General features: G+C 35.9%; 1 protein-coding gene across 1 annotated transcript; it reads left to right on the top strand.

Moving 5' to 3' along the window:
• Window positions 1-290: 290 nt before the first annotated feature.
• Window positions 291-11,751, top strand: LOC126649261 (T-cell receptor-associated transmembrane adapter 1). The gene is made up of 6 exons (XM_050333240.1): window positions 291-415; window positions 5,562-5,672; window positions 7,241-7,277; window positions 8,433-8,494; window positions 9,772-9,836; window positions 10,987-11,751. Exons 2-6 carry the CDS (start codon window positions 5,570-5,572, stop codon window positions 11,248-11,250), a joined length of 531 nt encoding a protein of 176 aa, XP_050189197.1. The 5' UTR covers window positions 291-415; window positions 5,562-5,569; the 3' UTR covers window positions 11,251-11,751.

Below are 11,751 nucleotides of genomic sequence, written 5' to 3'. Positions count from 1 at the left end.
TTGAGTTCAACACAACATCAAAACTGAGAAGACTTAAAATATGGGTCTCATGAACATTACAAAAGTAAGTTTGTATCACATAAATGGAACTAATAGTGCTGTTCATGTTCTTCCGTGGCAAGACAGGTGGGTAATAAATACAAGTGCACACATAAATATTTTAATTCTCTTTCAGAGACAAACACTGAAGGAGACTGCGAGTTTGCCAGTGAGCTTGCAAAAGCCCAAACCACATTTCCTGTTTGTAACAAAGCAGGTGAAAAAAAAGACTGGAGGCCTTTAAGGTTGACGGCAACTCTAGAGGCAGATCCATGCTGCCAGGTCCAAAACAAAAGAGTATCCAAGGTCTGTGAACACAACTTGATTTCCTGCTGGACAAAGGGGCGGGGAGTGTTCCCAGAACCTACAAAAACAGGTAGGCCCTATCTTTCAGTTTTAAAATAGTAAACAAAGGAGCAGTAAAACCTATGGCAGATTACCAGTCTTCCAAGAGGGTTGATCAGGGTATTAAATTAGAATTATTAATAACAGCTTAAACCATCATTAATTAAGGCTTGTTAATGAAGACTAAGCATTGGCATTAGTTTTTTGCTGAAAGTACTTACTGTGCTGTGGGCCTTCTTATTTTACAATGCACCGTTTCCCTTCTGAGGTATGAAGTTGATATTTTACAAAGCAATTAGTTGTGCACTAATTAATTGCAGTTTAAGGAATTTTTTCCAGAGAATTAATCCTGTATTAAAAGCTCATACAGGTGGAAGCATCTTTAACGCTAATTTAACATTCATCAGTCCCTTAATGAGTTTCTTTTTCTAAGGGTCATTAGTACAAAATATTATTTATATCAACATTTAATTAGAAGGGAGAAGGAAAGACATTTTTATCTCATCTTTGACAAATTTGCAGACAAAACCAACAGGAAACAAACCATTTTGTGCTCCAGATCACCATCTTAAATCTGGTAGCAATTAATCTGCCTCTAAGGAATGATGAGTTGATACCATAGATGGCATGTCCAGCTGGATGGTATCTATATTTCTCACCTCATATTGCTTTTCATTACAAAAACCTGGTAGATGTATGCTATCCTCCCGTTATCCTCCATGATGCGTTCTCTAACCAAAATACATTAGAACAAGAAAGAACAAAACTTAGTACTCCTGCTACCTATTCCTCTGTTGTTAAGAGGACAAACATGTAACATGAATTGTTAAATCTGGCCCCTTTCCTCAAAGGTAAGTACCTGATTACATCCACTCCTTTGAGTTGCATTAAATTGAGTTGCAGAAACTCATCCAAGAAAGATTTGAACGTTTTGGAGGCTTTTGTTTATTTGCTAAGGGTTTTTTGTTTGCTTCTCCCCCCTCACACCCCTCCAGTTACAGTATAATGAACCCTGCAAAGAGAAGACCAAAGAACAGATAACCAACACTCTATTTATTCCCATGTCTTGTCTCTGTTGGTGGAGAAAATTGTCAACAGATTTAAAAGAGAGAAAAAGCCCAATTAACTATGTATTCAGAAAGTCTTTTGCTCGCTCGTATTTTGTGATGTGAATATGGTACCTTCAGTTTATAGCAATGTAAAATGTACTAAACCCCATTCCTAAAGTCAGAAAAGTAAAAACATCATTCAAATGAAGTAAATTACCTAAAGTAGACGTTCTATTTGGATGGGACTCCAAGTTTAACCTGCTTTCCAAATTGAAATGGAAGAACAGCAGCAGAGGAGTAAATCATTAACACTAGAAAGATTCTGATATTAATTTCTCCAAATACTGTCATCTTTATAATGATTAATTATAATACTTCCCCACTCACACATTCCAAATTCTTCTAACAATGAAACAAGAATTGTTGTTTCTCTTATAAAACCTTTGGCTACACCATCTTATTCCTTTCACAGCACAATACTTTAAGAATAGCTTTGATATTATTTCTTGCACTGAAATACCACCAATCTTAGCTTTTCTCATCACAGATTATCACAGAAAACCCTGATGGGGTTTGAGCTTATCCTGTTAGAGTCATAATGTACTATTTCTAAAGGAGTAATTTTTCTATATGACTTTTTTTCTGCAGATAACAACATTTTTAAATATATTCTAAGTGTTGGCTTGAGTGAGAATGCCCCTGAACACAGTGTCAGGAGTTCTATGGAATAATTATATACTATGCAAAATGTAACAACCCGCTTCTGCTACATCTGAGAATAAATTACATGAACGAGAATTAAAATTAGAGTACAGAACAGAAATACTATTTTCAGAATAGAATAAATAAAATAAAAGACACTATTTTCAGAATGGAATGTAATTAGTCTAATAGACTTTCTGCTTATTTCTCACTCACCATCCACAGTCTCCTTATCTCACTTTCGTCTCTAGCACAGCCAGTTAACTGTGACAGGTTGTGTCTGCTGTTATACATATAGGGACAGCAGTGTAGTTGTCTGTGGAGGCAAATTGTCCTTCACAGTTATTCAGCCTTCCTTCTACTGCTGCTGCTGTCAAAGTAGTTGCTATTTAAATAATTCAGTTATAAATGTAAATAACTAGCATATTGGCAACAACTAGAAGAACAAGAACACCTGGGAAAGACCTGGTAGTTGTACATTTGTAAAGTGAAGATATAAAATAAAAATTTATCATATTTTATATCTGGATAGTAAGATTAACTTGAAACTGATATCAGAATGGCATAAAATGCTCAGAACCACAGCTTATGTCTCTGATCAAGGTCTTTACTATGGTTTTATAGAGTAAATTAACACTGCTGTTGTTTCCACAATATAAGTAGTCTTATCTGAGAACCAAATAGCTTGTATTGAAAAGAGGAAAAGTTAGAAAAATAAGATATTGAAATCACACATATGTTTGTATATATTTTGCTGCAACAGAAGCAGATGTTTAACTCAGATGTGTGGAAAATAAATTTAAAAATAAACTAAGCAGTGTTCATCTGGGAAGAAATTTAAATGTTGTTTTCTTAGTCTCCCCACACCCATGAATTTTTCTAAGTCATGCTTAAGAAAGAACTATAGATTGTGAGATTTAAAATGTTGATATATTTTATTAGAATGTTTTTAAAGTTCTAGAGAAGTGGGATTGCTCAAATACTGTAAAGTTAAACTTGAAAAATGAAAAGAGAAGCAATTTTTTCCAACCTTTACTATTTTCCAGATAATAATTCCAATTTAAATCAGAAGCCCAAACAGGAATATAATAGTTGTCATCAAAAAATCAAAATACATTCAAATTGAAACTAAAAGTTCTCCTTCTACCCTGGAAACATCGGGGAAAAATAGGACTCCTGAATAAGAAAGATAAATTACAGCATTGTGTATCAAGTTAAAGGAACAACCTTAGATTGGAACTACTTCACGTATCTGCTCACTCTTTTTATTCTAATGAATCACAGGCTTGTGGCTTCTATCACACTTACACGTGCTTCCCTTCTCACTGCTTTTGCTCCCTGGTAAAAGAGTTTGTAGGAAAACAAATACAAAATAAACATTATAAAAATGGAAAATAATTACATCAGAAAAGAAAAAAAGGACAAGAGAAGAACGAAGGATGAATGATTATTTAGGCACAACACTGAGACTTGAAATTTCTTGCCTTTGAGAGACTTGTAGTTTTGGACTAGTAGTTTTGCACTAGTTGCAAATGTTGAGTGACTAACTTTAGAGTAACCAGGTTCCAAACAATGGACATACCTTGATAACATCTTCTCAGTGTAGACTTCGCTTTCTTTAATTCCTTCTCTGAAAAACTGGAATAATATATAGCGGCTTCATGGAGGTGGTGTCTCTCCTCATGAATATCTGTATCTCATTGCAAAAAAGTGCCTCTCAACATGAAAAGTACTATTGCAGTGATAGAGAGCCCTCAAGTGCCTTTGGGAGAACTTGAGTGGGAGAAAAGAAAGGAATGGAAACTGGATGTTTATTTTAAAAGGAAGGATAAATGGCCGCTGTAAGTACCATGTGGAAAACCCAGTTACAAGTCCGTCAGAAAGTCACAGCTTATTTGCTCTTTTTGTTCCTTTTAAAAGAGAATTCTGAAACCTGCACCCTAGAAGCCCACGTGATTTGTGACTTTTTACTGCCAAGGTTTATCCTGTCTTGTTTCATCATCATAAAAACATCTGGGGCTTGGAGTAAAACAAACCTAAAATAGCTTTTGCGAAAGCATAATGAGGGAACAAAACCTGTAAGGAGAAGTTCTTAAGATGAGCTGGAGCTGGTCAGCCAAGGAACAAAGCTTTGTGTCCTCAGCAGGAGCAAATGCATTGCCACCTATCCCTGGCCAGCAACATGGAAATGTGTGTATTCCTGTACTCCTTTGCCTCAGCTTTCCTTCAAGAAGCAAACAAAATGTCAGCCTCGTGAAGGAATCCAGGTATGTCCAAAACAACAGAGTGATTTAAGGATCAGTATCATCCAATCCCTCCCTTTGACTGCTCTGCCACAGCTAGACTTTTTTATGCAGTATTAGAGGATGTCATTAAGTTTTGGGCACCAGGCTTTATTTTTAAACACTCCAAATCTAGTGGGATGTGAAACATGCCTCAGGAGGAAAGTGAAGACTCTAACTGCAAGCTCCTTTCACTCACGTATTTGGCTCAGTGTTTCCTCTGCCAAGGAGGGTTTCATTGGCCATTTGCAGTAATGCTGATTATTTTGGCCCTTAGACTGTCACAAACAAGCTATTTTCTTCAGCATGGTTTGTGATGGAAAATTTGTATGAGCTAGATTGAGTGAAGAATTAATTAAATGACAAAATAGATTAATTAAATGACAAAATAGGCATGGGGGTTTTTCCCTGTGCTTATAACAGGACTCCAAGGAGAGGCAAGCTCATGGCAAAAGGAAACTTTGTTCAATTAAATTGACCCACCTTTCACCAGGTGATTTTCCAGGAGCTGTCTGGGCTTTTCTCTGCAGAGGTTCTGGGGGGTTCACTGATTCCCAGCTACTGTTTATCCTTTATCACCACTTCTTCTGCTTTCTCAAGCAAGAAAATGAGTACAAGTAAGTGTTTTTAATAGCAAGAAAACAATGCAAGAAAACAACCAACTTTTCATATTTTTCTGCAAGAATTGTTAAAACCTTCTGGTCTTAGCTATTTTTCAGAGATATTTCCAATGAATTTGTTTTGACTGAATTCAGAACTTCACTCATGAACTCTAGAATTTAGCCAAAAATTTACTGCAAAAAGTAAGTTAAAGACAATTACAGAATTAATTTCAAAGCTATTCAGTAAAAAGACTTTTTTCTTTATTAATTTCTGATTTTTACTGTATGTTACTGGCAAACCAATAGCCCAACCTTTGGCAGAATTCCTATGAAACAATAGTTCCACTAACAGTTTATTGATCTTGCTGTCTTATTATTTAGCATCTGGTTTTGATATTAATTATGTAGCTTGTATATCAACGGCTGTCACAGAGTAAACAACAAAAAAAGCAGCTTCAATTACAGAAAGCAAAAATCAACCAAGCACAAAGAAAATGGTGAAACTATTAAACAACACAAATGACAAAATTATTTTCCTTCAGTTACAGAAATGGGCTGCCACTTTTCTGTCTGGGGAGTTTTGGCCTTCCTGAGTTTGGCTCTCATTGTTTCATTGACACTGAACATTTCACAGTATTTGAAAAAAAAGAGAGGTAAGAAACATCATCTCTTTGTAAAGAATGGAGTTTCAATATTTAAATTGTCTGTAGAGAAAGCCATCACTGCTCAGAGATTTCAAGGCAACAAATTGATTCGTTTGAAAAGTTATCCTTTAGCAAGAATGATTTTAATAGAAAGCATGTAACTTTTAAAAATTTTTAGGAGAGTCAGGTACAATTACAGAATGATTGCTAACTGCCCAATCCACTGCTAGAAACAGCCACCCAAACCCATTCTCTGAAGACAAACCAACAGAATACGTACAAGGTGAAGAATTTAGTTCTGACTAAATCTTTATTTTTAAAGTATATTTTATATCTGTAATTTTCTTTTTTTTAAAAGTGTACTTTTCATATAATTGGTTATTATTTGTACCTCAATTTAAAAATTATTTTAAGTAGCTTCTCCTCAAATTCTTGAATGCTCATTAGAATTTCTGATTTCATATACAGTTTATGCTCAATCTGTGTATTTTGGAAAAACATTCTAATTGCTTTTCATCATGGGATTCTAATGAAACTCTTAAAACAATGTGCCACTCACAATAAGAAACTCATTTGTTTATGTTAGAAGTTGACTACAGTCATACTCCGGTTTTGGTTGAAATTATCTATGACTTTTTTGACAGAACTAATTATGCCAGTGAAACCTCTCTTATGCATACAGTTCTATTGCTAGGAAGCTGTACAGTCCTCACCATTCCCTTAGCACAGGGACAACTGCACCTGTGTATGGGTGGGCAGGCAAACACTGGTGTCTTCAACCACACTAAATATACATATATAATCTACATAAACAGCAGGCCTGTGTTTATAAACTGAATTCACCAGGTGTAAGAGAACCAGGATATTAAAAGAGCTGCTGGAGCATTTTTGGATGGGTGGGGAGATGGGTGCGGGTTGGTCTCTTTAGGTTTATTTTGTTTTTTAGGGCCACTAGGCAGATATTTCCATGAGCTAAAAATCCCAGTCATTTACAAAACTAACCTTGACCAAGGTTTAGGACTGGCTGATGCTGCACTGCTCATGGAATCGGAGCTTACCATGGTATGCTTACCAGGTTAGAGTCCTGGAGCAGAGGATGGAAAGTCAGGCGTTTCTGAGTTACGCATCAAGCTCTAGCAATAAATCTCTTTGTAGCCATTGCCTCTCTGCTTCAGTTTCTTCATCTTTCAGAGATACAAGCTACAGAACTAATAAAACAAATACACCTTCACTTGTCATATAAGCATACGATGCACCCGCCTAGTCAGAGAAAGAGATGAGGTAGAAGTGGAAGGTGGAGGAAAAAAAGGAATGAATTACACGCGTTACAGTAAGTTTTTGGGATATTGTAACCTAACATAGGCTTTGCAGCCATAGCACAGGGTGTTAACACAAACATTTCTTGTATTAGACAAAAGTATTTGAGAAAAGTAGAGGGATGACTGAAGAGCCAAAACTTTCAATTGTATTCTCTAAACTGAAATCAAAAGCATATCCATTGAGACAATTCTCTGAAGTGTTCCAAAAGAGCATGTTTCATTTTCTCTTAAAAATTTTTTTTTTAACAAATTTTCCAGATAAAATGCATAAAGACTATGAAGAGAACAATCCAAGGTAAGTTGGATAAAAAAATTTTCTTTCTCCCAAGGGTGACATAAGCAATAAATAATGACAGATGGCTTTGGAGGGGTAACATAGATGAAAATTCAGTATCTCTTGCAGTCTGCCTGGAAATGTTGGAGAGAATGGCTGTGGGAAAAAAGAAGTTTTCCAAAGAAAACCAGAAAAAAAATTCATGTGGGAGATACATCCTGCAGTCATTTTATCAACAATGAAATAATTGCATGCTAATTCTATAATTTTATCTGTTGAAGGGAGCGCAAGATACTGAACTAAACCAGCATTTACTATAAACTTAACCTCAGAATTCTATAATAATTTAAAAGAACTCTCAGAAAACAATGATGAATTATAGTCTGATAGTTAATATGTCTGGAGCAATAAGTTATTTATGTTAATATTTTATAATATTTTATATTATTAATTAGTATTTACATTTCAAAAACAATCTTTACAAACGATGCCCCAAAGCAATGAAACAGAAGTTGGGAAGTCTCTATTACTGCCTGTTTAGCTGAAAAATACCACTGAAGAACTGGCGTTAGATTGCATGGATTCATTCCCTTGATGAGACACAGTATAGGGATGCAATAGAAAGAAGTGCTTCCCACTAACAATGCCCACTCTACAAACACACTTAGAAACATTTTCAAGTAACACTAGGTGATAAAACACAGCATACCATTAAAAATCCAAAGGTGAACTGTGCTTTGCTCTTCTGTTTGTGTCGACACAAGAGTGTGGATCTTTTAAGAACATCATCCCAAAAGACACATGCAGTGCTTTAGTTTGTCTTGCAGAGTGGTCTCAGAGGACATGAACCAGGTTCCTTTCAGTTGAGATAAGCTTTATACTTAACTAAGCTACAGGAAAGAAGAGTTCAATTATTGGCTAGATAACAAATCTCTCTTCAGAATATGCACATTGCCATGTCTGCCCCCTCCAGTATTTTTGGTCTTGTTTATTAGATCACATACAATCTGCTATGGATATATATATACATCTATGTATGTATATATATATATATATATACACACACACGATCTGGATATTGGTATGCGTGCATTAAATGTTTATTAGAGCAGAACAATGGGGTCCTAAATAAAGCATATTCTGTGAATTAAAAGTATTTTTCCATTCCCCTTGTAGCTATGATGACTATCCCACAGAAGATTACCCAGTTTATGGCAACCTTAATCAAGATACTTTAGGTAAGATTTATTTTAGGAACAGGTGTCTATTCAGTGGCTCTAATAAGATTAAAAACTGGCTGATCAACATGTTTTGCATTTGTCAAATGCCAAGCTTGAGAATCTACATCTTTTCAAAAAGTATTACCACCTACTTGGGATAGAAATACAAACCATCATAATACACTACTATTTGTAAGAAGAGATCTCATACTGAATTTAATTTTTTATGGTTCAAATGGTCCTATTGAACTAAGCATCTCAAAACAAAGAGCTCGTGTATGTGTAAAGCTGCACCAGTTGAAATAACAGCTTGATCCATGCATGTTAAAGCAATATAAACCACATATTACTCATGGTTCAAGGTCAATGCTCCCACAGAAGCAAGCAGAAACAAGCACACACCAGTTCTCTGCTGTAGCTATCCAAACATCATCAGCAACACTGACAAATATGCTGAAGCCCAGCGGCTGAGTGGTGGGCAGACAGCTTTGCTTTGTTTTACTGGGCTGAAGTTGATAATCCTTGGCAGAGAGATACCACAATAAAGGCAGTAATATCACATAACTGCAGCTAGAGCTAGATATGCTGAGACTACATCTCTTGAAGAGCTTATGGTGTTAAAGCAGTAGTTAAGTAATATGAATATAAGTTTTTTGCAAGCCTTATTTGGGGTTAAGCAAAACTAAAGTTCCCTGAGCTGCAGGGAAAAAAAATTAAAAAACCAAACCCAACGTTTTCATGCATGGTTTGCATAAATTTATCTAAGTCAACACTCAAATGGATTGACATTGTAAAAGTCTGAAAAGTGTAAGGAAGTAATCTGCTTTACTGATGGCTAAAATGAGATATGAAATAAGAATATAACTTGCACCAAATTTACAAAAAACTGTAAGTAAATTTAGAAATAGAATTTAATCACCAGCTGCTGCAAGTCACAGCCCCTTTCTCAGCCAAAGGGTACTTATAGTGAAAAATACATCAATATGTTGTTACCCTTAAATTGCAAGAAATCCTCCTAGCACTCTAAAATGATGCCCACTTAGTGAATAACGAGAAATCTTCCACCCATGAACAGAAAATGTTTTTCATTTCCACAGTATGTGTGTCTGAATTTCTTAGCTATTTGCCTCTCTGTACACAGAGGGAGTGATCTGTGTGTGATTTCAAAACAAAACAAACTTCTACCAAAGAAAACTGGGGGAAGTGAGTTCTGTAATACAGAGGATCTGTTGATCTGATCTTTTAAGACTCAGTAATATAACTTAATAACTAAAATGTTTTTCTACTTTGATAAGTTACAGAAGAATGTTGTTATGAGCAGATGAAGTCCCAACCTCAAAGGCCAGTTAACCAGCTACAGGTATCTTTAATTTTAATGTTGGATTTCTGAATTAGGGTGATGTGGTCTGTCTCAGAGTTCCTGTGTTTATTCCATGACAAAAATCTTGACACTATCACAAAATTACCATGCATTATCTCATTTCATCAAGGTATTTCAGCACAGACTTGACTGTTCAATCTGAGTTATTAATGAGGAAGCAGGAAAATTATAGACAGCTCAAGTGCACACCTATGGAATGATAAAGCTCTGCCACAGGCATGCAGATCAGACTGAATTAAATCTACTGCCATGGCTTAGGTAAATAATTAATTTGATCTATTTGTGATATCAAAGTGGAAACACAAGCTGTATCACGTGATACTCATGAATTTGAGTGGCTCTCTCCTGTCCAGCACAAAATCTATGTGCCTTAACAAGTGAAAATGGAAAACAACTGTTTTCTATTGATTTGTATTTTGTTGAGATACCTAAGAGCATGCAAGCTTCAACTGAAATTTGCCTGTAGTTGAAGCATTCCCAGCATCAATTTCCTAAGTTCCATGTATTTCACTAGGATCAATTTCCAGCCTCTCTCTCAGGATATTTCCAGCAGGTAAAACTATCTTTTATAATCTAGACATTCATTTTTATTAACTTTATGACAACAGAATAATCTATGAAAATTCCAATGTCAATAGTCATTGACAGTTTGGTTTGAAAAACGGAGAAGCGGGGAAAGATACAAAAGGCATACATTTTGCACTGGAAACGAGATCATATATATGGATGAGAATCATCCACCTTTGGTACTCTGCAGAGACAAAGCATGTGAACAATATTGCTAACAACTGGATTCTAACTAAACAAAAGTGAGAAGAAACACAGATCAAATCATATCTTGCATCCCAAAGAACTTGGACTGATTTCATAACCTACCCTTCTTCCCAAAGAGAATCTTTCCAATGATACCTTGGAGAATTTTTCCTTATTGCCACTATGGGCCATTTACCATAGGTAAATGTTTCTAGGTCCCATATCTCAATTGTTTGTACTTTGAATGGCTTGTTCTACAGCTAGTTTGGGCGTCCTTCAGCCACTATTATGATTACAGTGTAGACATACTCACAGTCTCACGTATAATTTTAAAACAAGGGTAACTACCGAATGTTAAAAGTGAATTTCCCTTCAGGTGGAGTCTGCCAGTCAGATGTGTTATGCCTCGCTTGATCACAGCGTCAAGGGAAAACGCAGAAAACCAAGGAGAAAGAAAGATCCTTCATTAGAGGAAGATGAAAAAAGATCATCTAACCCTGCCACGAGGGCTTCTGAAGTGAGCATTTACCTCAACAGTGAGCAGCTGGCTGCTGAAAACACAGCAAAAGTAGAAGCCATTCATGACGATCCCATCAGATTAATGGGCTTGATTCATTCAGCAAAAGGAGAGAACATCTGAAGTGGCTTCCTGGAACCAACAACGTAATCATAGAGTGAGATCTGCTTTTTCATTCTGGAGCAACAGTGAAGGACTAGAGACAATATCCTGTCAAACTGTCATACCAAACAATGATTTAAAATGGGTAAGTGTTCCAAAGTGTCTTCCAAGCATATTTAAGGACTAAGCAAGAAAAAGATATAGGTCCAGACTGCCACTTTGAAGGATCTGCCTTCCTGAGGACAATTTGAAAGAATTGTGGAATCTGGTGTTTCAGCATTCCTGTGGTATTGATCCCAGTAAAAATTAATCCTGTGTTTTAAACAACCATCAGCTTTCAAACAGTCCCAAAAGACCCACTGATTGTCTGTAGAGCTGTAGCAGAGGACAACTCTTCTATATAGGTTTCTGTCAATGCTTTCAAAAGAAAATTTTTTTTTCATACTGGCACACTTGGTTATTTAGTTGTTTTACCAGTTAAAAACTCACCTGCTGTTCCACACCATGTACTTTCCTGCTGTG

This window comes from Myiozetetes cayanensis, unplaced genomic scaffold (assembly GCF_022539395.1).
Source record: "Myiozetetes cayanensis isolate MyiCay16 unplaced genomic scaffold, myiCay2020 scf5-8, whole genome shotgun sequence".
Classification (NCBI taxonomy): Eukaryota; Metazoa; Chordata; class Aves; order Passeriformes; family Tyrannidae; genus Myiozetetes; species Myiozetetes cayanensis.
This window is presented reverse-complemented; position numbering and strand designations above follow the sequence as displayed.

What these genes read in the sequence shown, in the direction of transcription:
- LOC126649261 (XM_050333240.1), top strand. Translation starts at nt 5,570, where the DNA reads ATGGGCTGCCACTTTTCTGTCTGGGGAGTTTTGGCCTTCCTGAGTTTG. An exon ending in GTATTTGAAAAAAAAGAGAG is followed by an intron (nt 5,673 to 7,240) that starts GTAAGAAACATC and finishes CAAATTTTCCAG; the next exon opens with ATAAAATGCATAAAGACTAT. An exon ending in TATGAAGAGAACAATCCAAG is followed by an intron (nt 7,278 to 8,432) that starts GTAAGTTGGATA and finishes TTCCCCTTGTAG; the next exon opens with CTATGATGACTATCCCACAG.